This window comes from Stenella coeruleoalba, assembly GCF_951394435.1.
Source record: "Stenella coeruleoalba genome assembly, chromosome: 6".
Lineage (NCBI taxonomy): Eukaryota > Metazoa > Chordata > Mammalia > Artiodactyla > Delphinidae > Stenella > Stenella coeruleoalba.
This window is the reverse complement of record NC_137151.1, coordinates 70,020,103-70,047,059: the sequence shown is the minus strand read 5'-3', so window position 1 is coordinate 70,047,059 and position 26,957 is coordinate 70,020,103. Positions and strand designations below refer to the sequence as shown.

Sequence of the window (26,957 nt, the reverse complement as noted above, 5' to 3'; positions counted from 1 at the left end):
CCACTATTATTCAACATAGTTTTGGAAGTCCTAGCCACAGCAATCAGAGAAGAAAAAGAAATAAAAGGAAGACAAACTGGAAAAGGAGAAGTAGAACTGTCACTGTGTGCAGATGACATCATACTATACATAGAGAATCCTAAAGGTGCCACCAGAAAACTACTAGAGCTCATCAATGAAACTGGTAAAGTTGCATGATATAAAATTAATGCACAGAAATCTCTTGCATTCCTGTACACTAACAACAAAAGATCAGAAAGAGAAATTAAGGAAACAATTCCATTTACCACTGCAACAAAAAGAATATAATACCTAGGAATAAACCTACCTAAGGAGGTAAAGACCTGTATTCAGAAAACTATAAGACACTGGTGAAAGAAATCAAAGATGACACAAACAGGTGGAGAGATATACCATGTTCTTGGATTGGAAGAATCAATATTGTGAAAATAACTATACTACCCAAAGCAATCTACAGATTCAATGCAATTCCTATCAAATTACCAGTGGCATTTTTTTTTTACAGAACTAGAACAAAAAATCTTAAATTTGTATGGAGCCACAAAAGACCCCAAATAGCCAAAGCAATCTTGAGGGAAAAAAAGGGAGCTGGAGGAATCAGACTTCCTAACTTCAGACTATACTACAAAGCTACAGTAATCAAGACAATATTGTACTGCCACAAAAACAGAAATATGTATCAATGGAACAGGATAGAAAGCCCAGAGATAAACCCACGCACCTATGCTCAACTAATCTATGACAAAGGAGGCAAGGATATATAATGGAGAAAAGACAGTCTCTTCAATAAGTGGTGCTGGGAAAACTGGACAGCTCCATGTAAAAGAATGAAATTAGAACACTGCCTAACAGCATACACAAAAATAAACTCAAAATGGATTCAAGATCTAAATGTAAGACTGGACACTATAAAACTCTTAGAGGAAAACACAGGAAGAACACTTTTCAACATAAACCACAGCAAGATCTTTTTTTGACCCACCTCCTAGAGTAATGGAAATAAAAACAAAAATAAACAAATGGGACCTAATGAAACTTAAAACCTTTTGCACAGCAAAGGAAACTATAAGCAAGATGAAAAGACAAGCTTCAGAATGGGAGAAAATATTTGCAAACAAATCAACGGACAAAGGATTAATCTCCAAAATATATAAACAGCTCATGCAGCTCAATATTAAAAAAACAAACAACCAAATCAAAAAATGGGCAGAAGACCTAGACATCTCTCCAAAGAAGACATACAGATGGCCAAGAGACACATGAAAAGCTGCTCAACATCACTAATCATTAGAGAAATGCAAATCAAAACTACAATGAGGTATCATCTCACACCAGTTAAAATGGGCATCATCAGAAAATCTACAAATAAATGCTGGAGAGTGTGTGGAGAAAAGGGAACCCTCTTGCACTGTTGGTGGGAATGTAAATTGATACAGCCACTATGGAGAACAGTATGGAGGTTCCTTAAAAAACTAAAAACAGAACTACCATATGACCCAGCAATCCCACTACTGGGCACATACCCAGAGAAAACCATAATTCAAAAAGACACATGCACCCCAATGTTCATTGCAGCACTATTTACAATTACCAGGTCATGGAAGCAACCTAAATGCCCAACAACAGATGAATGGATAAAGAAGATATGGTACATATATACAGTGGAATATTACTCAGCCATAAAAAAGAATGAAATTGGGTCATTTGTAGAGACGTGAATGGAACTAGAGACTGTCATACAGAGTGAAGTAAGTCAAAAGAGAAAAACAAATATCGTATATTAACGCATATATGTGGAATCTAGAAAAATGCTGCAGATGAACTGGTTTGCAAGGCAGATACAGAGACACAGATGTAGAGAAGAAATGTATGGACACCAAGGTGGGAAAGTGAGGGGGGGTGGGATGAACTGGGAGATTGGGATTGACATATATACACCAATATGTATAAAATAGATAACTAATAAGAACCTACTGTATAAAAAAAACTAAATAAAATAAAATTCGAAAAATAATATGGAACGCTTCATGAGTTTTCATGTTATCCTTGCACAGGGACCGTGCTAATTTTCTCTGTATCGCTTGAATTTCAGTATATGTGTTGCCAAAGCAACCATGACCACGGGAATTTGTTTTTTGTTTTTTTTTGGGAATTTGTATTTTTAACAAGCTTCAAGGTCATTCTGATACACATTCAGGATTTAGAATCACTGTTTACCCTTGCATTTGGGTCTTTAAAAGAATATATTCATATATATATATAAGAATATATTTTTATATAGAGAATGTATAAAGTAATATGAAGATTAAATCATAAGATGGCAATTCACTTTTTGTCATACTCTTCTACTCCATTTAACATTGCCCCACGCATGCTGATTCATTAAAATGCTACTTGTCTCTAAAATATTTTCATTAAAATATTCTCTCTCAATCTCCCTCTTTCCTTCCCTCACTCCCTTCTTCCCCTTCCTCCCCCTTTTTAATCCATTACCAAATTCTGTGATACATTTCCTTTACACCGAGAGCTATTTTAACCTCTCAAAGAAAAACTGTGTCACTGACAGCACTGCACAGTCCTGGTTAGTGAGCATCAGCATTTGTACTAAGTATGTTCTACCATGTTTTCTTGAATTAAGTGTGCTTGCAATGTGTGACAATTCCCTATACCATTTTCTGGTGAGTTACGGTAAATAATTTTCACTCACAGTGCTATCAAAAGATAGAGTGCATTTCTTATGGTACTGCCATAAGAAATATAAAGGGCATCATGTTGGATGTTAAAATTTTTTAAACAACTCAAGATGACTTTAGGGAAATGGTTGTAACAAAGGGAAAGGATCAGCAGAGGTTCAGGGTGGTGGAAATCTTGTCATTAGAAAGGATATCATAACATCCCTCTACCAGGGAGGATAAACTAACAATTACGAGTGGAATGGGAAGAAACTATGGCTTGCAACATCTGGGGATTTAAAGAGAAGAAAAAAATCCACTTAAGAGGAACCTCTGCACTCAGGAATTTGACCAAAAGAGCCTGTTCACTTAAGCTGCCCTGGAACACACACTACTGCAGTTAACAGGGAACACCTACAGTGTTGCTGGGACTGCCACGTCCACACCTGGCAACGTTTCACTGCAGCCAATGGGAATAGCTACAAGATGCTACAGCAGTGGTTCTCAAACCTCAGAGCATCACCTGGAGGGCTTGTTAAGACAGAGTCCTGCGCTCCACGGCCAAAGATTCTGACTCAGCAAGTCTGGGGTGGGGACCTGAGAATTTACATCCTTAACAGGCTTCTAGGTGATGCCTGATGCTACGGGTTCTCAGAGCACACTTCGACTGGCACTGACCACTATTTGTAATAATGCAACAGTTTTTTCTTTGCATTAAACTAATATGTATTCATCAAACCTAAACACTGTGTCCATTATTTGCATCATGGGTGAAGAAACTTAGGCAAGAAGAAAACTCGTTGGACGGGCACTATTGTACCTGAAACATAATTATGTCTTACAACTACCTAATCCTCTCCCTTTGACTATCAATCATATCTATTAATCTTTTGTTGGTGTGCCTTGTCTACATATCATGAGGGGTGGGGTGGAATCCAAATGTTAATAAGTGTTAAGTTATGGAGTTTTAAAAATCAAATCAAAATAGCAAAAATCATGAAAAAAATAATTCATGAAAGCTGACAAGCCTTCACCCTTATCATCTCAAGGTTAAATAATGATCAGAATTCTTTCAGCTGAAGTATTTACGTTGCATCTTGATGTCTGACTATCATAAATATACAACTGAGCTATTAGGCTCTATTTTTCATTGCAGATGAAACTGATGCATCTTCGTGTGGTGTAGTCTGACATAGTAAAATTGTTACTCTCTAGGTAGGATATTCATAAAAATGTAATTATTGTAATCAGAACAGTCTTGAAGCTCATGAGAGGGGATTGCCAGATTCATGATTGGCAGTTTTCAATCACTTCACACATAATAAAGAAACTTCTTAAAGAAGCCCTAGGAATCACTAATGTCTTACCGGGGAAACTATTCTGAGCAAACAACAAAGGGTGTTGGGGGATGGTGGTGAGAACTCAAGTTGGCCTCCTCTGCCTGGCTTTGGGCAGGACTGGATGGAGTCCTTTAACATATTTCCTTAAGTTTACTCACCAACAGGTTTAACTAGCGTGCTATTTGCTGGGAGAGTGCTTTGAAAAGAAAGAGATCATGGAAAGACCATGATCTATCTTTTTATGGCTCTCCTCTTTGGCTTGTCACGTATTTTATCTTGATGTCTCAGTAAGAACTTCTTATTTGACATCCTGAAATGTGTCAAATGGGAAATAATTAGCTAAAAGTTTTTAGGGTTTCCTTGAGGAGTAACTGATAACAACTACTTGATGGTATATATATAGCCATGAAATGAAGATCTTTTACATAAAACTTTAAAGTATTTCGGGAAGAAAAATGACTTTCAAGGAGACTCAGATTCTTTCTTGGTTTTGCCAAAGATGAGCTATATATGATCTTGGGTAAGTTGCTCCATCTCTCCAGACCTAAGTTTTTTCACTTATAAAATGAAGAGTTTGGCTTAAAAATCTCTCTGGTCCTTTCCCACGTATTACAATGAACCTGTGAGACCTTGAAAGGAAGTGGGAGAGGACTTTCCTGGTGGCACAGTGGTTAAGAATCCTCCTGCCAATGCAGGGGACACGGGTTCGAGCCCTGGTCCGGGAAGATCCCACATGTCGCAGAACAACTAAGCCCGTGAGCCACAACTACTGAGCCTGCGCTCTAGAGCAACAACTACTGAGCCCATGTGCCACAACTACTGAAGCCCTCGCACCTAGAGCCCATGCTCCACAACAAGAGAAGCCACCGCAATGAGAGTAGCCCCCGCTTGCCGCAACTAGAGAAAACCCGCGCGCAGCAACGAAGACCCAACACAGCCAAAAATAAATAAATAAATAAAATTTATTTTTTTAAAAAAAGGAAGAGGGAAAACATCTCTGTTGCTCAGCAGGCAGCGCTGGTGATATGGGGGGAAGGTTAACACCACAGGCTCCCATGGTATTCATGAATGTGGCCCTTGCTCTGCTCACTCAGACATAAACGCTTACTGTGTACATCTGTATACTAAGACACCTGGATGTGAAAGATTTAACCCTGTGATTTAACTTGTGAACATGAAGGAGAAGCTACACTGTTCACCAATACTGCTAAATACTTGATGTTTTTTACGCAACAAACATTTACTGAGCACCCACCATTCTTTGTACAGAAACGTGAGATTGGGCTTGGGGTGCAGTGGGTACAGAGTTTCCTCTCAGAGCACCACAGTTACATATGAGGGACAGACCTACAGGAAGCCCATAATCAGGATGGGTTGAAAGTAGAGTGAAGGCCCTGTGATGGTCCACACCCTTGGTCCTGTGCTTCCAGAGACAAAAGATATTTCCATTAGGAGAATGACAGTAGTGCTTCTCTTTTCCCTTTCGTTTCTTTTTTTTTTTTTTTAAAGACATGACTATCAGTCAGGATTCAATGTGTTTACAGCTTGACTACTTCATAGAAAAACGTGTCTATAAAACACCTGGTAGTTGTGAAAAGGGGTAAGGCCCACGCACGGAACAAAATAAATATATTTATTCAGCTGTCCCAAGCCATTACCAATCTCCTTACACCCAAGGATTGTCTGTCCCCTCCTAAATTTTATTTCTAATATTCTGGCTACATAGGTAAAAAAAAAAATTTTTTTTCAGAAAATCAAAGTCCTACCCCCATAACTATCCTTAAGTACAAACACTCTTTATGGCATTTCAGACCAGCTTTGATACTCTGAACCAGAAAGATGGCTGCAAGTGTATCTCGTGTATCAAACACAGTGATGAAAGAAAAAGTTACTTGTCAATGCAGTTCAACAAGTATCTCCTGAGCACCTTTCGTGTACCTGGCTCACTGAATTAAGGACACCAAAGATAGCAGAGATGCTGTTATGTTCTCCAAGCCACAATGTCAGAGTAAACAGTGAGCCTGCTGCCTGACCCACAACCTATAGACAGCAAGGCTGCCCCCAGTGGGCTCTGAAGTTACCCTTTGCTCCTATCTCATCTCCAAAGCTGAATTCTAACCCTGCCCTCTTCCTTTCAGTGACTTTTCCAAGATAAGCTATGCTCACCTGCTTAAATGTATCACCTTATGCATTTTCAAAGGCTTTGAATTTTATTGTGCTAATGGACATTTAATTCACTCAGAATTCTGATCAGGTAGCTTTTCATAGGCAGGTAGGCTCTGCCTTACTGTGTCTAAGTACTGGTTATGTTGAAATCCCTTCTAGACAGGATCCCTAAAGGAGGGTATTTCCATTGAACACATGGGTAATTTTGCTTATTTAGCGAAGGAGAAGGGACACCGCCTGAGAGGTATCCCAAACAACGAGACATGTTGGGAAAACCTCCAAGCAGGCAGAGAAGTTGGAAGGGGTTGTGCCATAATTAAGGTGATCATATTTTCCTAATCAGACACAAGGGCAGATAGCCTGACACATGGTCTGAAAACAGGACAGATTATTTGAAATCTGGGATGTATGATCACCATCTTCACAGTGAATGAAGGCAGTGAGACCGGCAGCTGTTCAGAGTGCAAGTCATTACCAATGAGTCTGTACACTGAGGGATCCAGAGGAGTGGGTGGAAGCCTGCTGATGTCATCCACTTATGAGCCAGGGCTTCCTCACACAGCACAAAGAAGGTCTGTTACCAAGGGTTTCATGGAACTACTTGCTGTCATCACCTTGTCTGCAAGGACAAAGGTGCAATCTACTGACCAAAAATCAATGAAGCTTTGCTTCCAAATAACAGTCTGGGAATGCAAAGTACAGGCAGGAGCATACTGTTATATGTCAATTATATCTCAATTTAAAAAAAACACAAGCAGCAGCAAGCACAGACAGCTCATAGCTATCCTTCACGTGTTTGGTTCTATAGCTGCTGCTTAGACAGATTTCAAACATCATACTATTTTTAAAAATTAAATCCTCATCACTCTGCCTGCTAATCTTGTGCATTCAATTTGAAACTTGGGAATTGTTTTGCTGCAAAGGAGGAGATTCAGAAATTCCAGTTCTCCTGCTTAATACAAGTATTATGTCCAGCATAATGTAATAGGAGAAAAGTCTCCCTTTGTTGCCAACACTCAAAGTCAACTCTTAGTTATGTGCTTTGAGAATGAGCCTTGGAAAATATTTCAACTCTAATTCCTATCACCAACATAGAACATTTAGGCCTCTATCTCCACTTTTAAGTTACTGTATGCTTTTTCAACTTGTATCTTATCAAAAAACTGATTTTATTTTTTTAAAATGACATCAAAACAAGTTTATTTTGATGATTCAATGATTTATGCTATGTGTATCACCATTTTAGCTCTATTAGAGTGGTTAAGAGAGACTTTGATTTTATAGGAAACTCAAGGTCAAAGTCTATAGGGTTTTTTTCCCTACATCAGGGCTTTAAATAGTAAGCAGAAACACAAAAGAAGTGTATCTGAATATACCTGGTGTGTTGTTTATAGCTGCAAATGATCAATGAAAAGTGGGTGAAATACCCCTTTTTTATAATCTCACATAAGAAGTCTGGAGGTATGGCATTTGCAAGGTTGGCTATTTCAGGGGCTCAGTGACTTACTGAGCATCTGGATTCTTCCCACATTTCCATCCCATCATCCTGGGCACATTGGTGTTAATCCTTTAGCCTGCTCCCTATGGTCAGAGGACGGTCATTGCAGCACCAAATAACAACCTCACACCCCATGTAAAGAACCAAAGATGACAGTATCCTCATAAAGAGGGAAAGAAAGAGTTTCCCAGAAACCAGGCACTTTGGAAAGTGGTCAGCCTCTTTAATGGGAAGTGGGCTCTCTGTCAGCACATGAAAAGGGTGAGAGGGATGGCAGTTGAATAGACAACCAACAATATCACCATAGGTGGGAACTGAGAGAATGTTTATTTACATATATTGAAAGTTAATGGAACCTTCTGATTATTTTCCAAGGAGATTATGTCTGTGAGATGAGTTTACAATCAAGTAACGATTTTCTAATCAGTTAAAACAGTACACTATTGATACTATGTATAAAATAGGTAACTAATGAGAAAAAAATACAACATTTAAACCAACTATGCACATGGCTGATTTACTTTGTTGTACAATAGAAATAACAGCATTGTGAAGCAATTATACTCCAATAAAGATGTATAAATTAAAAAACTATACTTCAATAAAATAAAAACAAAACAAATAAACAAAAAACAGTCATAGGTGCTTTTACAAAATTAATCTTCCTAGTGTCAATGGGAAGAGTAAGATTTCAGGATAACAGATGCCAGTGGCAACACGTAAGCATCAGATGCAAAGTATACATAATTATCATAATTAACAGCGAGTGTGGAGTATCAGGCAGAACACCCTGACCTGCAGGGATCTGCAGTGATGGTTAATAGACAATGGTGTTTTTAGAGATGAGAAAAAAAAAAAAAACAGTAAAAAGGAGAGGGTATATGTGAGGTGTGTCTAAGGGTGTGTATAGCTTGATGGTTGAGTTGAGGGCGGTCAAAAATGTACAATCTTCTAGACAATGATAATTAATGCCTGTTACCATCATATGTTTCCTACGGAATTATATAATGCCACATATGAAGTGTTCTTGCCAAAAAAACCAAGCCAAGTCAGATTAAACTTCCAGATCTAACACTCAGCTTATAGGATGTACAGGAAACAGGAATTTGTTAAGCAACATCTCAGTGAAATAATCAGCAAAATCCAAAAATGATGCAGGAAATTTAAACCTGATTAGATATTTGATACTAAGGAAATTTTATCAATATTTTGGGGAGTTATAAAGGTATTGTGGTTATATTTTGTTTTGCAAGCATCCCTTTTTATTTTGCTAGTCACTTAATCCAAATATGCAGTTATGTTTTTAAAAAGAGTCCATATCTTTTAGAGACACATGCTGAAATGCTTACAGCAGAAACGAAATGACATCTGAGATTTACTTCAGATGCCTCAAAATAACCCAGTGGGGGGACTTCCCTGATGGTCCAGTGATAAAGAATCCGCCTTGCAATGCAGGGGACGCGGGTTCCATCCCTGGTCAGGGAACTAAGATCCCACATGCCATGGGGCAACTAAGCCTGTTTGCCACAACTACTGAGCTCAAGAGCCTCAACTAGAGTCCACGTGCCCTGGAGCCTGTGTGCCACAACTAAGACCTGACACAGTCAAAAAAAAATAAATTACCCAGTGGGAGCATAGGTGGAAGTTAAAGTGGGAGGAATGACATGCTATGAAGATTTATAGTCATTTACTCACTATCAATAAAGCCTCCGTTCATTTTGAGAAGGTATAAATCTGGTGCACTTAGAACCAAGAAACTTAATTTTTAGACTTCATTTGCTTTCTATAAGTACAGCAAAACCAAAAATCAAACCTCTTCACAGCAATAAGCCAGTTTTGTTCCAATAGGAATTCAAATTCAAAAAAACAAATGCAACACACACATACACTGAACAGCACAGACAGGATTCAAATTCTCAAAACTATGAGTGATGAAGACACCCTCCAAACTCCAGATGGTTTGCAAAAGTTCCATGAGCACCGCCCCCAATAAGGCATCTAAACAATACAGGGCAAAGCTGTGATCTGATACATGTAGGTATTTTCCTGGCTATATCTAAGCATCTCCTAGACTTCTACTTAAATGATCTTGAGACTACCTCAAGAAACTAGTTTGGTTCTCCCTTTTACCAGGACGAAATAATAACAAGAGGTCGGGAAAAATTGGAATGGGAATTGCCCAGCAAGGACCATAAAGGGTTGAAGGAAATAATTGTTATTTTTGGTGTTGTTCTCCCTTCTACAATCTTCTTACTTTCTGACTCCATCCCTCTTCATCTCCCACCTGAGCTTGTATTGTGCCCACGTCCTCTGGCTTCCCTGAGCCTTTCTCATTTCTGCCCTCTCTCTAAATTTTCAATGCTCCCAAATTCAATTATAAATTCCGAAATTAAGGTTTCAATCACAGCAATATGTAATAAAACACTACTAGAATTTTAGATTTGTTTGATCCCCCAAAGCCATCTTCCATCAGAATTCTAATTCCCGTTCTCTCCGTGTGCTGACCTAATCTAGCAGTTAGGATTCTAACTACTTCTAATGGACGTTCTCAGCTACCAGCTCACAGTCCTAAGGATCTATCATCCTTACGTTCTCTCTCATCAGAATGCTCAGCAGCTGCATCCTAGAGAGGTAGTTATTAATATGCCTTCAATAACAAGCTAAGGAGGGGCTACAGAGAAGAGAAAAATATGCCTGATCATTCTAATTTACTTTAATGTAATAAAAATTCCCAATTACACGTACAGTTTAGTTAGTGTTTGGAAATGAGGGTCGTACCAATTGCTTGAACAAGGTACTGGTAAGCTTTGTTCTTCTACCCTGATGAAAATTTTGTCACAGAAATCAAGACGTAGGCTTTACAATGTATGTGATAAAGGTTCATGTAATCTAGACAGTTCCACAAAAGTTTTTTCCTTCGGGGTAGTCAAGGTGACTCATGACTCCCCCAGTCCTATTTTTTATGCCCCCCACTGAGATAATATGGAAATGTTTTAAACTATTGGACTTTCCTAAAACTCAAGACCCATGCACTGCGTTTCTGTTCTTAATGCCATGAAAGGGTGCAGGTGACCTGTTACACTTCTATTTGGTGCCAGGGGCTCCCATGAAGCTTCAGGCTCCAGACTTGCCTGTTAAAGTTCCATCTGTTTCCTCTTTTACCCAAATTCACTGTGTGGGGCAATGATATTAAAGACTTTCCTCAAAGCTGAAAAAATAAATAAACTATTGGACTTTCAGGCAAGAATATATTTTAGAACAGGTCTCTAAACCTTACTAGTCAGCAGAATCACCTGGGGATTTTTTTTTTTCCTGAATCAGATTCTCAGCCAGAGTGGGAGAAAGTAAGTGGCTGGGTAGGAATGTTTTTAAACTCTCCATGAAATTCTAATGATCAGTCAGGTTCGGGCACTATGTTGAGAGTACAGGGCCACCTCGCAGTACCTCCTAAGTCATATCACTTACCTGCTTGGAACCATAAAGAAAAGGGAGAAAAGCCTTTCTGAGCTCCAGCCTGCTTCCCAACTACCTGGCAAAGTGCATCGCTTCTCTGTTCTTGGAGCCCTGTAATCCAGGCCACCCAGTTCAGCTGTTCCTACTTCCATACAAGCAGGTGATTCCTCCTGTAGAAAAAAAGAAAATACACTCATTAGGACCCTAAGTATGGAGCTTTACAAATAGCTAATTTACCAATGACAACAACTTTGCAAGGTTGGTATCGTCACCATTTTGTAGCAGAAAAAACTGGGGCTGAGATGATTAGAGTGCGATTTTGCCAGGTTTTCCCCATGGTTAGTCTCAGAGGGCAGATTTGGAACCCAGTGCTGTGGGACCGGAGAGATTACTGATGTAGTCATTTGTGCCTTGTTCTTACTTCTATTGGAGACTTACTTGGTAGAGGGAAAGGTGATTTCGCCCTTCCTTTCCTCTCTGGAAGGAAACCTGGCTTTTTGTTCTGAGGCACAGGACCCTTTTATGCTCAGTTGTAAGAGCTTTAAGAGCTTCTTTGTGGTTAAGAACCGGAAAAAGCCAGACTTACTTTATTTTTTTTTTATTTATTTGGTTGCACCAGGTCTTAGTTGTGGCTTGAGGGTTCCTTAGTCGTGGCATTCGAACTCTTAGTTGCAGCATGCATGTGGGATCTAGTTCCCCAACCAGGGATGGAACCCGGGCCCCCTGCATTGGGAGCACAGGGTCTTAATCACTGCACCACCAGGGAAGTCTTTTTTTTTTAATTTACAGACTTGGAGAATTATTGTCTTTTCAAGAAAAGAAGCTGGAATTACCCTAAAAAGGGAGGAGATGGAAGGCAATGTTTCACAGGTAAGACAGCTATGCCCCTACCCTGAGAAGATGGGTTCCCAGAGGCTGGAGAGAGGTGTGGACATTACTTGCATCCAAGTGTGTAGAACAATTCAGAGTTTTCCAATGCACCACTATAGCTGCAAAAGGGCAAAGAACGTGCCACCCTCAACCAAACTCAGGCAGCTGTCCCATCTCAAAACCTGACTCATGGGGAATCCCAGAAAGAGGAAAGGAACTAACATTCACTTCATAGCCATAGCATACCTAGAACGTTTACCCTTGAGCCCAGGGCGTCCTGAGAGCCTTCAGGTGTGGAGCCAGTGGCAGCCCTGCCTGGGCAAGTTTTCCTTCTCTTTCCCATCTCCCACAGCTGGCTACTGAGATGCACAAAAGGCTGTACTTGTGTACAGAGCCCTTGGGGTAACGCTCGGAGCTTAGCTACCTGCTCATGGAATGTAGTCATCTGCTCACAGATCCAAAGCATCTGGTTCTTTATCAAAATAAACAGACTGAGTGAAAGAAGCCAGATATGAGAGAACAGAAACCATATGTTTGATTATATGAAGTGCAAAACAGACTAAACTGACCCATAATGACAGAGGTTAGTACTACTAACCTTTGGCCAGGTATTGACTGGGAGGGAGCACAGGGGAGCCTTCTAGGGGGCTAGAAATATTCTAGGGGGCTAGAAATATTCTATAGCTTGATCTGGATGGTGATTACACAGGTGTAAATACGTGTGAAAATTCATTGAGCTGTGCCTTTAAGATATGTGCACATTACTGTTACGTATTGTGTGTTACCTCCACAAAATAAGTACATAATAAAAGCAAATAAGCCAACAAACTTGGATACTAAACAGTAACCTACAATGACCTACCAGCTCCAGCTTGCCTATTACTGGGGCCACTTAATCCTCTCTTGCTGACTCAATCCCTTCCTAATTCCTAAAATTAATCTGGCTCCCTCCACCAAAACCACACAGGAAATTTTAAACACCAGAGGAGAGCACTCAGCCCAATAGCCCTCACCCATGGGGGTAACCTGTAGCATGATGTGTGTGTGCAGAGATGTCAGCCAGACTGCCCAGGTTCAAATCCCTCCTCTGCCACTTTTTGATTACAGCCTTAAGCAGCTTACTTAATTCTCTACACCTCAGTTTCCTGATCTGTGTAACAGGTTTAAAAATCAGGATTAAACAAGATTAATCCAGGTAAAAGCACTCAGCAAATACCCATTATTATTAAATGCCAAGCCTATGAAAAGCACTTTACCAATATTGTCTCATTTAATTCTTAGAGCAACCTTGTCTGATAGCTGGTGTTATCACCATTTTAAAGTGAAGAAACTGAAGTTCACAGAGGCTAAATTTGCTTAAGCTTACATAGTTGGAAAGGGGCAAAATCAGGGTTTGAACTCAGGTCTGTTTTGTCTTTTCCTGTCAAAGGGCTTCCCCAACCCCCACCTGGGCCCTCCCAACCCCTGTGTTCCATTGGCTTCCTCCTGGGCCTCCATGCTGCTGAGACTAGACCACACAGCCCACTCTTCAGGGAACTTTCTAGTCCTTCAGATTCTGTCTGAGCCCCGGGTTCAGAATAATCAGCCTAAGTAATAGGCAACAATTGGATCAAGATGGTGAAATGAGCTCATAAGATCATGTCCCCTTCCACCCAAATTTTCTTACAATGACAGGTGCAAAATGTTGTTTTTTTGTTTGTTTTTAAAGGATTAATTTATTTACTGTTTTCTTTTTTTTAATTTTTTAAAATTTATTTATTTTTGGCTGCTTTGGATCCTCGTTGCTGCGCGCGGGCTTTCTCTAGCTGCAGCGAGCGGAGGCTACTCTTTGTTGTGATGCACGGGCTTCTCATTGCCGTGGCTTCTCTTGTTGCAGAGCACAGGCTCTAGGCGTGCGGGCTTCAGTAGTTGTGGCGCACAGGCTTAGTCACTCCATGGCATGTGGGATCTTCCCTGACTAGGGCTCGAACCCATATCCCCTGCATTAGCAGGCGGGTTCTTAACCACTGCACCACCAGGGAAGCCCCAAAGAAATTCACATGGTACTGATAAACAGGAAAAGGCACTATTATCAGAAAGTTCTGAAATACTTAAAAGATAAAAGTTAATCAACATTTACAAGAGTGAGGAAAAATCACATCCCCAAACTGGCTGCAGAAAACAAACCAAATAAATGATTAAAATAATGGAAAGAGCAAATCCAGAGTTTCCATACTCAGAGAGACATTTACAATAATACAGAAGGCTCTGAATCAACCAGCAGGATAATATATTAAAGAACTTCCCTGGTGGCGCAGTGGTTGAGAGTCCGCCTGCCGATGCAGGGGACGCGGGTTCGTGCCCTGGTCCGGGGGGATCCCGCGTGCCGCGGAGCGGCTGGGCCCGTGAGCCGTGGCCGCTGAGCCTGCGCGTCCGGAGCCTGTGCTCCGCAGCGGGAGAGGCCACAACAGTGAGAGGCCTGCGTACCGCAAAAAAAAAAAAAAAAAACTGTATTCAGGGGCTTCCCTGGTGGCACAGTGGTTAAGAATCCTCCTGCCAATGCAGGGCACACGGGTTCGATCCCTGGTCCGGGAAGATCCCACATGCCGTGGAGCAGCTAAGCCCATGCACTACTGAGCCCGCAGGCTACAACTACTGAAGCCCGAGCACCTAGAGCCCATGCTCCGCAACAAGAGAAGCCACCGCAATGAGAAGCCAGCGCACCACCACGAAGAGTAGCCCCCGCTCGCCACAACTAGAGAAAAGTCCGTGCACAGTAATGAAGACCCAATGCAGCCAAAAACAAATAAATTTATATATTTAAAAAAAAGCACTGTATTCAGAACATGGGGCCCAATAGCCTTCCCCTGCCCCTGAACTAGCAGAAAGAAGCCATCAGGAGTGTTTTCACAGGGACAGAGGGGGATAGGAAGCGAGCACCCAAGAGGAAGTGTTAGATGACAAGGTAGCTCTGCAAGGAACAAAATGCTCACAGGTTGCCGCCAGAGTGAGGCCTTCCTGGCTTTAGTATCAAGACAAAGAAATACTACAAATGTGTGGTGTATTGGTTTTCTATTGCTGCCATAACGATTTTCCACAAACGGTGGCTTAAAACAGCACAAATTTATTACTTTACCGTTCTGTAGATCAGAAGTCCAGGGCTAAGCTCAAGGTGTCAGCACTCCTTTCTGGAGACTAGGGGAGAATTTGTGTTTTGCATTTTCCAGCTACCAACAGCCATCATATATCTTAGCTCATGGCCGCCTTCCTCCATCCTCAGAGACAGCAACTCTCTGACCCTTCTGTATTAGTCACAGCTCCCTCTGATCACAGGTGGGAGAGCTTCTCTACTTTTAAGGAATCATGTAATTGGGCCCACCTGGATAATCCAGGCTAATCAAACTAACTTAATCACATCTGCGTAGTCCCTTTGCCATTTAAGGGAACGTTCACAGGTTCCAAGCATTAGGCCATGGACATCTTTGGGACCATTTTTCTGCCTACCACATGTGGTTATTGGGCGCCTGGCAAATAACCCCGCTTTCAGGTTTGGCAATTTGAGTGTTAGCTGTTCCACCCAGGACCTGAATCTGGAGTGATACCCACAAAGACTGGTGGCAATGACCTAACCAGACTGTTCCTACAAAGTATCCTTGGTTGTTGCCCCCTTGGTTCCTGCTGGCTTTCCAAGCCTGATTTTCAGCCTTCTAGGTAATTCTGTGAGCTACCCAATAGCCTGCCAACAAATTATTTTTCTGCACAAATTAGCCAGAGCCAGTTTCTGTTACTTATGATCAGAGAAGAAGCAGATTAGCATCAGACTTCTCATCAGCAATGTTGGGTGCTAAAGACACCTGTGTAATACATTCCAAATTCTGAAAGAAAAATGATTTTGTACCTAGAAATCTATACCAAGGGAAATGCACAATCAACTGTGAGAGCAAATTGGAGACATTTTTAACACACAAGGATTCAGGAGTTTTGCCACAATCACACTATCTCTAAAATAATTATGGCTCTCAAAAATGCACTCGAACAAAAGAACAATGACAAAAGGTAACCCAAAGAAAAAGATAATATGGAGTAAAAGGAAAAAACTGAGTCAAAACAAAAAGTAAAACTTAACTAGAATAAAACTAATTTGGTAAATTGCTTACACCTATAGAGGCAAAAGGAGGAAGTCAGAGTAAAAATTTCTTGTTTAATGGGAAGACATGAAGGTGGATTAATTCTAGATGCTGATAAAAAACATGTAGAACCATGAGAGTTCAAATTTTAAGTTAACTATCTAAATAACCAAAACTGAGCTCATAACTTTGCCAACCCCTGAAGAAAATGGAATAAAGAAAACTTGCTCAAACAAAAGACAGCAAGAAGAAACAGAAAAAAACAAAAACACCTGAATAGAAAACATAAGCCAAGAAAACATGAGTGTATTTGAACATATTAACAATACAAAATGTGAATGAGTTAAGTTCCCATATTAAAAAACCAAGTTTTAATTTGGAGTAAAAAAAAAAGTCCAGCTACATATGCCATTACAATTAAAAGGAAAGAAGGCTATTTTCAAGTGATAAAAATCACAATTCACTAACAAGACATGAGAGTCAAGAACAAATACTCTTAATACAGAATTTTAAAATTCAACAAGGAGAAATAAAAACCGATCAATCTATATTGATGGTGGAAAATTTTAATATATCTATTGGAGAAATTAATAGACCAAAAAAATATTTTAAGCTAGTATATTTGAGTAATGCATAAAACCACTTAGAACTACAAACAACTTTGTAAAGATCACAGGGATTTCCAACGCACAAAATCCAACGGTCTTCATTTTACTCCATCTCTCAACGGTAATTGACACTTGGTGCGCCTCTCCCCAAAATGCTCTCTACCCGAGCCCCAGAGATACCACATTCTCCTACTTTCCCACCCTTTGTGGAGCAGTGTGCCCACCCTGTTTTGCTGGCTCCTCCTCCTATTCCTGACCAGTATCAAGGCAGTCCAGGCTCAGTCTTTCCTTTCTTCTCTCCCTACACTGCCTAGATGGCAGTTCTCACCCAATTCTCAGTCTTTAAATATCATCCCTATGCTAATGACTCCCAGATTTATTTCTCCAGTCCTGAACTTTCCCCTGAGCTCCAGCTTCCTTTATCTAGCTCTACTTGAATATCTAATAGGCATTTCACATTTAACATGTCCCAAACTAAACTCTTGAGTTTCCCTACATACATCCTAAAATTTTTGTTGTTGTCTCAGATTTTTTTACCGTGGTAAAATACAAATAACAGTTACCACTGTCGCCATTTTAAAGTATAAAATTCCATAGCATTTAGTATATTCACAATGTTGTGCAGCCCCCTCTATTGTCTAGCTTCAGAACTTTCTCATCACCCCAAATGGAAACCTCCATTAAGCAGTCACTCTCCAGTTCCTCCTCCCACACTGAGTCCCTGGCAAACACTAATCTATTTTCTGACTCTATAGATTTGCTTATTCTGGATATTTCATAGATATGGAGTCATACAGTATGTGGGCTTTTTTGTCTGGTTCCTTTTCACTTAGTATAATGTTTTCAAGGTTCAGCCGTGTTGTAACAGGTATCAGTATGTCATTTCTTTTCGCAGCTGAATAATATTTCATTGTATGGATATACTACATTTTGTTTATCCTTTCACCTATTGATGGGCATTGGGTTGTTCCACTCATACACACCAAGGTTTTTCTTCCAGTGCCCCCCACTGTCTCCTTCAATCATCTCTGTCTCAGTTGGCAGCACTGCCACTGACCCAGTTGTTTAGGCCCCAAATCTAGGAGTCATCCTTGACTCCCTTCTTCCCCCAGCCCCACCCAACCCCTGATAGCCAAACCGTCAGCAAGTCCTAACTGTTATAACATCCAGGTATGTCCCAATTTTGGTCACATTTCAACACTTCCCCAGCTACCACCTAGTCCAAACTACTGTCCCTCTGGCCACAACTAAAGGTCTTTTTGCCCCATTTCTTTCCCCTCCAATTCATTTTCCCAGAGCAATCAAAATTATCTTCTATAAGTATTAATCAGATCATGCCACATCAGTGCTGAAGGGTCTGGGAGGATCCCACAGCTTCAACAGCTTCCTATTATACTGGAATAAAATCTAAACGTTGCTATGGCCAACAAGGTCAGCACGAACCAGCCCCTGCCTACTTCTGTGAGCATCTCTCCTACACTCTCCAGCCACATTAGTCTCTCTTGGAGTCTCTCCCACACCAAGCACTTTCCTGACCTGGGGCCTTTCTACTTGCTGAGCTTCTGCCTGGACACACACCTTCCCCTTTAACTTTGCTTGGCCGCCTCCTTCTTACCTCTGCAGAGAGGTCTTCCCTGACTCTCCTATCTGAACTAGAGCCCTCACCCCTAGTCTCTCTAACCCCTTGCCCTGTTGGGTTTTTCCCTCATACAACTTAGAACCCTATAAAATTATATTTTTTGTATCTGTTTATTATCTCTCCGCACCCTCCTCCCACCCCGCCAAGAATGTAAGCTCCAAAAAAGCAGGTACTTTGCCTTCAGCCAAGTCCCCAGGGCCTAAAGCAGTACCTAGAATATAGGAGGCATCTAGGAAATACCTGTCACTTGAATAATGAAGGAATTGCATTATACAGAAAGAGTACTTTGTGCTCAATAAACAGAATATCCATTCTTTGCAAACATCCTTGAATATTTATATGATTAGGCCATGAAGTGCTCTTCAGCCATGTTGGTGAGTATAAATTAGTGTTAGTTTTCTGGTGAATAATTTGATAATATCTATCCAATTTTAAAATGCAAATACCCTTTGAACCAGTACCATATATTAAAAAGTCTCTCCTTCCCCCATGAATTTCATTGGCACCTTTGTGATAAATCAAGTGATCTTCTATATGCGGGCCTATTTCTGGACTCTATTCTGTTCTGCTTATCTATTATCTATTTGAGCACTTTCAATTATGATATGGAGCTTCACATGGATCTAAGGAAAGTTCCTTTTCCACAATATAATTTTTTTCTATTGTTCTATGTCCTAGAACTGATTACTCTATAGAATAATAGATTTAGTAAAGATTTAATGTTATGGTAATACAGAGAATAATTTTGGTGTTGGTAGGAAGATTTTTACCATATTTAGAAGAATATTCTAGAATATTTGTGTGTCTGGAGGCAGGGGGTAACATTTTTTTAAATTAAAGGTACTGCCACTTAGCTTTTTTTTTTTTTTTTTTTTGCGGTACGCGGGCCTCTCACCGTTGGGGCCCCTCCCGTTGCGGAGCACAGGCTCAGGACGCACAGGCCCAGCGGCCATGGCTCACGGGCCCAGCAGCTCCGCGGCATGTGGGATCCTCCCAGACCGGGGCACGAACCCACGTCCCCTGCATCAGCAGGCGGACCCTCAACCACTGCGCCACCAGGGAAGCCCCACTTTGCATTTTTATATTGTTGTTCAATATTCCTCTCCCCTCCCAAACTTCCTGAAGGACACTGAAATGATACAAATATGTTGCAAGGAACACTGAAAAGGTGACTTTTTTTTTATTAACATCTTTATTGGAGTATAATTGCTTTACAATGGTGTGTTAGTTTCTGCTGTAGGTGACAGGTTTTGAATAGTACTCAGGTATTAGAAGCAAAATATCTTATAAAACTAACTTTTGGGGCTTCCCTGGTGGCACAGTGGTTAAGAATCCGCCTGCCAATGCAGGGGACACAGGTTCGAGCCGTGGTCTGGGAAGATTCCACATGCCATGGAGCAACTAAGCCCGTGCGCCACAACTACTGAGCCTGTGCTCTAGAGGCTGCGAGCCGCAACTCCTGAAGCCCAGGTGCCTAGAGCCCGTGCTCTGCAATAAGAGAAGCCACTGCAATGAGAAGCCCGTGCAGCACAACGCAGAGTAGCCTCAGCTCACCGCAACTAGAGAAAGCCCGTGCACAGCAACAAAGACCCAACACAGCCAAAAACAAATAAATAAATTAATTAATAAAATTAAATTAAATTAAAAAAAAACTAACTCTTGGTTTGAGAAATTGTCGCTGTGTTCCATGGTGCTGAAACAACTGAATATACAACCATGTGGAAATGTAAATGGACAAGACTCAAACTCTTCGTCATACTAAGGACTCTAGCAAAGTAGACTTATTTGTCCATTATGCAAATAGGAAGAGGAGAGAGCCAAGAATCCTCTTCTGATAATGTTTACACCACTTGACACACAGGTGTCAACTACAACATTATCACCAGGACAACAAATAAGACTATCCTTACAAACCATAACAAGTAAAACAGGTATCACTGAAGGTTATGTTCACATGACATGGCAATAATTTTTAAAATCTCTAGCATCTACAAGACTCCTTTGCTCACATAATAATTCCAATGATAGATTTATATTAGAGAGAAGAGAATGAGCTGGTAACAGTTATGAATATTTGTACAAGACTTCATACCACATAGGAAACAAGAATGGTGTCCTTGTGAGAGTACACATTTACCACCTTCCTCATCAGATCCCTTGACCAAGTTTTAAGATGAGGAAGAATGCCTCTCCCTTTGTAGCTGCAGTAGAGAAGAAACATTTTCTTCATCTCTTTACTAGACTTTTTTCTATATTTTCAAAGTCCATCTCTGAAATACCATAAGTTAGCATTAAAAGCAGAACACAGACCTGTGGGGCTCAGGTTTAAAATGGAAAAATGGATTGTTAGGATTTGACTTGACAGTAGTGAAATAGTAGGAATTCATCTTCCACATTACAGAAGAACGAGAGTCAGACTGACATCAAACTTCTTATCAGAAACTCAGGTACTAACACACGGTGAGGAAACAGATACCAAGCTCTTTGGTAACATGATTATAAACTAGAATATTGTATCCAGACAAACACAATTAAGTGTGAAAGTAGAATGAAGACATTTTCAGACATGCAAGAACTTGGAACATTTATTTCTTAACATGCTCATTTTGGGGAAGTTGCTTGAAAATATTTTGCAGCACAACAAGGAGGAAAAAAAGGGGAAGACCAGTGACCCAGGAAACGGCAAAATAAATCAAAAGAGCAGGAAAGGGAAGTTCCCAATATGATTTGCCGTGGAGCAAGATGAAAGAGCAACCAGGAGAGATTGGAGGAGAATGTGATGCCCAGGAGGGAGGGTAGCAGGAAAAAAAGGGGTGGGGAGGAGAATGGTAATAAGTGATAGAATAACAATATAATGAAATAATTGGGAAAAGTTGAAACTAAGCAAACGGCACAAAAGACCAAAAAAAGAGTAGAAATACCAGAAAAAAAAAAACCCCACACAATTTAAAAAAGGAAATGAAAGCATAGTGTGGCCCTTGGTTTCAAAGTAAAGACAGAACTACCCCTTGGGGATAAAAATTTCGTGTTGGGAGCGTAGTGGCCCATCAAATTGAATGGACAAAGTCCATGTAAATTACAGAAGGCCTTCAAAGCTGGACTCAGAGATTTGTGCCCACGGTCTGATAAGCACAGAGAGCCATACTGGTTCTTGAGGAGGAGAATGAAAAGATAAAGGCAGCACTGCAGTGATGTTAGCTGGCAGGAGGAGAAGCAGGGAGCCAAAGGATAAGCCTGTTGCAATTTTCCAGGCATGAGGTGGAGGAATATATGGACAATAGAGGAGGAAAAGAGAACAACCAGAAAGGCATTTCCGACAAGGACTACAGGACTCTGGTATCAGGAGTGGGTAAAGGCTGGGGATAGTTCCAGTGATTTCTGGTCTGTGAACTGGGAAAGCGGTGATGGCTGTTATCTAGTGTTGCTGTTTTACTATTATGCTCATTCTTCTCCTCCTCCTCCTCCTTCTATTCCTCTCTCCAAGCTGACATTAAGCTCCTTTGACTCTAGAGACTAAAGCCTGTGTTTGTTTCCTTGACGGCAGCACTGGGTCCTACAACAAGAGTCACTCCGCTGGTGCTTGTGATTGTGTGACTGTACGTGGTGGTGGTGGTGGTGATGGTGATGATGATAACAATGATGTTTCAGTGCCTTAAGGACAGTGGGGAGGAGGAGTGACTTGGGGCATAAAATAATGATGGTAGAATTAGAGCTTCTGAGAGATATCAGCTCCTATTGGAAGTTCAAAGAAAGTACTTTTGAAAATATTGCTGTTACCTCTGTAGTGAAATACCTTCATTTTTCCTTTCTTTAGTACCCTTTACTTAACTCCATCTATACAGGGATCCCCTGCTTTTCCAAACTTTGCTCTATGCCACTTCGCTTTTACGAAAGACCTACATTAGTACCTGTTTTCACTTATTAAAAGAAATCTGAAAAAGATTTTCACTTCTACAAAACAAGGCAAAAATAGTGTTCAGTGCTTGTTTTGCAGCAAGCCATTATAGAGGCAGCGCACACCCTAAGCAGTAGAGTAGCACTGCCAACCTCCTTCCCCGGTAACTACATACACTCAGCATCTCAGCATCAAGCCTCCATGGCTTTGAGCTGTGTCTATGAGCACTTCTGCTTTATCTCAATTTATTCTGTGCATCCTTTAGCAAGAAGTGTCCTAAGGTAACTGCTTCTTTGCTTTACGTCATTTTGGCTTATAAAAGGTTTCACAGGAACACTCTACTTTCAGAGAGAGAGGAAACCTGTACTTATGTAGAAATAAAACCAACCAGTATTGGAAGATCTAACTACAGTCAAACTTACTTCCGTATTCTTCTTTCATATCCTTTTTTGACTGAAAACAGACTCTTTTTTAGGAAGCAGAGCTATTTAAACAGGCTGTGCACTGGGAGTAAGGGTCTTTCACATCTTGTTTCATTCTTCTTTCTGAAGATTAAAAAAAATGTTACTTTCCGGGCTTCCCTGGTGGCACAGTGGTTAAGAATCTGCCTGCCAATGCAGGAGACACAGGTTTGATCCCTGGCCAGGGAAGATTCCACATGCCGTGGAGCAACTAAGCCCGTGCACCACAACTACTGAGCCTGCAAGCCACAACTACTGAGCCCACATGCCACAACTACTGAAGTCCATGAGTCTAGAGCCCATGCTCTGCAACAAGAGAAGCCACGACAATGAGAAGCCTGTGTACAGCAATGAAGAGTAGCCCCCGCTCGCCGCAACTAGAGAGAGCCCGTGAACAGCAACAAAGACCCAACACAGCCAAAAATAAACAAATAAATTTATAAAAAAATTAAAATGTTGGGACTTCCCTGGTGGCACAGTGGTTAAGACTCTGTGCTCCCAACGCAGGGGGCCCGGGTTCGCTCCCTGGTCAGGGAACTAGGTCCCACATGCATGCCGCAACTAAGAGTTTGAATGCTACAACTAAGGACCCTGCCTGCCACAACCAAGACCTGGTGCAACCAAATAAATAAGTAAATAAATATTTTTAAAATAAATAAATAAAATAAAAATGTTACTCTCACAGAAAGCACTAGGTGGCACTTGTGATGTATTCAATAGTTGCCTCAGATCCTTTTTGGAAAAGGTTTGGTAGGGGAAAAAAATGCAATAAATATTAAAATGGGAAAATCTTCATTATAATAATGAAAATCAGTATCTTATGATTATGTTTACTGTGTTACTGTGTATGAGCAATATCTTTATGCAGCATTTGCATTTAAAATCTGGGCTTTGCTTCCTTTATAAAAACTGCAAGAGGGGAACCAGCATTTCTATAGTATGTGAAAACCCCAAGTCACTAAAATAATAAACAAGGGGGTAATATTTGATTTGCAAAAAAACTGACTACAGGTGTTCTTTGAAACAGTCAGTTTCTCTATTGTATTTAAAATATTTTAATCTGTAACAAAAGATTATAAAATTAAGTTTTCCAAGATCCATCTATTATGTAAAGCAAAATAAATTATCACCAATTTAAAATAAGGCACTATAGATTAAAGGTTTTTTGAGTAATATTAACCAAAAAAATAAATAAATTTAAAGCTGATGTTTTAGGACTTTTTTTCTTTTTTTACCATCTTTAAACTGATAACATAATGACTTTAAGCAAATTCACTGTCTTTTCTGGTATTTGGCAGTTCCTATTTGGCAAGTTGCTTAATTATCTCATGGTCCCACTTTACTATAAAGAGATTTCAAGTTTTTTTTAACAGAAATGTAGGTTGAGAAGGTATTATTTCAAGTAGAAAATACTGTTGCTCAATACCATAGCAAAAACAGTAGCCTGTGGACCCTCTCATGTTATTGCATCTTTTCTCTACCTATTGTCTAGGTCTTCTCAGTAACCATTTTATGGATTAGGTTCACTCATGGCCCCATCTCACTTTTCTATCCTATTCTTCCCTTGCCTCATTTTCATTTCTTATTTTAAATGTACTTTTCCTTGCTTTGTAGGATAATTTAACACAATGCAATCCTTTTGGAACAAGACGGGTTATAAATAAATTAATAATAATGCTAATATGCTGTCTTGTAATTGCACTAATTTGTAGGTTTGAGATGAAATTGACATTTTGAAGGTAGTATCTCATGTAGTAGTAAACTCAGCATGTCAGAATTCAGAGCTAAATATGCAAAACTGCACCAGTACCGAACAAATCTGGATTTCAGTGTAACAGCTGAGTTTCTTTGGTTGCAAATGATAGGAATGGATTCTGGCTAACAAGCAAAAACGGACTTTAACAGAGTACTAGCCAGGAACTCATGGGATGGACAGGGGGCTAGAGGGCCAGACCTGGACACAAGACAGGAATGAGGACAGGCTCCTGGGGTCCAGGCAGCAAAAACAACTTACAGATCTTGTCAAGGTGCTGCTGCTCCAATGTATACTCACACTTTATCTCCCATCCTTGTACGTCCCTAACTCAACGTTAAAAGTTCTAAGAGTCTAGATTGTTTAATGTGTTCTGTGAATTCACAGATTTCTAGTGCTACAATCATGGGAAATTTAGTATGGAGTAAAGGCTCTGTTGTGAAAGGCTGCCAAAGTACAAAGAAACATAAATTTGGAAAAATAAAAATCCCAGGAGTCCAGTTGCCTTCCCTTGGGTCACATGTGGCTCCTTGGTTACACTGGGATGAGAAATATTGATTTACATCCCTACCAAGATTGTCCACAAAAGGGGAGAAGTAATTCCCCAATAAGAAATTGGGGTGTTCCTGGGAAGGGAGATGATTGCTGGCCACTCAAAAAACAACCTAGGTGCACTAAACTAGAGGAAGAGTAGATTGTTAATTTCTGTGTCATATTGTAGACCCCTGTAATGGGTTGAACAGTGTCCCCCCCCTTCAAATTCATGTTCAGGAAGGACTTCAGAATGTGATCTTACTTGGAAATAGGGCAACTGCAGATGTAATTAGTTAAGGATCAAGATTAGATCTTACTGTATTAGAGTGAGCCCTAAATCCAATGAGAGTGTCCTTATAAGAGACAGAAGAGGACACAGAGAGACACACAGAGAAAATGTGATGCGAAGATGGAAGGAGAGATTGGAGTGATGTGCCTATCAGTCACAGGATGCCAACGATTGCTGCAACCACCAGAAGCTAGGAAAGAGGCATGGGAAGGATTCTCCCTCAGAGCCTCCAGAAGGAATGAACCCTGCCACCACTTCTGGCCTCCTGAATGGCGAGAGAATAAAGTTATTTAAGCCATTCAGTTTGTGGTAATTTGTTACGGCATCCCTAGGAAACTAACATAGCCCCTAAGAACAGTTTTGGCAAAACCCTAAGTGGTAAAATGCATTTACTAAGCACCATGAAAGTAGGGGCTTAGTAAATGCATTTTAATGAAAGTGAACAAAAGTCTTTTTTTCCTATTTCAAAAGAAAATAAATCTACGACCACAAAGAGCTACTGAATACCTCTTATGCACCAGGCACTGTTGTAGGGGTTGGAAATATAGCCATGAACAAATTAGCAGTGAACAAATTAGGTAAGCTCATGGAGCTGCATTTATAGGGGAAACAGTTAAACAAGTAAACAAGACAAATTTTGTCAAGATCAGGGCAATGAAGAAAGTGAAGCTGCATGCTGTGATATAGAGTGATATACAGGAAGTGAGGAGTCAGTACAGATTGGGTGATCAGGCAAGGAGGAGAGAGCTGAGACCTCAATTATGAAAAGCCAGATGTTCATGACCCAGAGGGAAGTATTCCAGGCAGAAGGGACTGCGAGAACCTAGAGCTGAGTGACCACCGACAAGCGAAAGGAGATGAAAGGGCAGATCTAGGCAGAAACAGATCACAACTTCTAGATATGTCATGGAAGTGGAGGATTTTAAGTAGGAGAATAACATCATCTGATTTAAATATTTACAGTCAGTCCGTTTGCTATGTAGGGAGAAGACTGTATGGGCTAGAAGGAGCAGGGGTCACTTGGGAGACTGTAGAATTAGGCCAAATGAGAGGAGGTGGAGCTCAGATTAGGGTGGGAGAGGGATGCTGAGAAGTGGACTAATTCTGGGTATGTGTGAGGCGGAGTTTGACAGGACTAGTATGTATTAGTTAAGTGCCTTCTCTTGGTCCAGTATTGCTTGAATTTCTAGAAAAGACACAAAAAAATATTATTTTACCAAGACTCCAATATCTAGGAGTTTTGCTTTTAATTGGACAGATGTGTATTTATCTGATATATTTATAAAACATATACAGACTCAAAATGCTTCAGAGTGTGATAGAGGCAATAAATGTAGGAAAGAAGGCTCCAGTGTGGGTGAAGTTAAGAAAGAAAACTTCATGAACTTGAGATGGGCCTTCAAGGATACATAAGACTGAAGGAGAACATTCCAAGTTGGATAAGCCAGGAACAAAAGAGAAAAGTGAAGAATGAACATGCACTATTTGGGGTAGGTGAATAAACTAATCTGACTGGATTAGAGAGGTTGTATACAGTGGATAATGCCAATTAAATAAGATCAGTAGAGTGATAATAGATGATAGAACACTTTGAAATCCAGGATGAGTTTAGATTTAATCTCTCAGGCCAAGGCTCAGCAAACTTTCTGAAA

The 26,957-nt window shown here is 40.4% G+C and overlaps 1 protein-coding gene across 1 annotated transcript in view; it reads right to left on the bottom strand.

The window, feature by feature from the left end:
- Positions 1 to 4,654: 4,654 nt before the first annotated feature.
- LOC307187811 (uncharacterized protein) overlaps positions 4,655 to 26,957 on the bottom strand; it is a gene marked incomplete at its 5' end in the record, with an annotated part of 41,235 nt that continues 18,932 nt past the window's right edge. Inside the window, one exon of the mRNA XM_079924346.1 lies at positions 4,655 to 11,320. Coding sequence (XP_079780472.1) covers positions 11,159 to 11,320 — 162 coding nt within the window. The 3' untranslated portion in view covers positions 4,655 to 11,158. The remainder of the gene's footprint in view (positions 11,321 to 26,957) is intronic.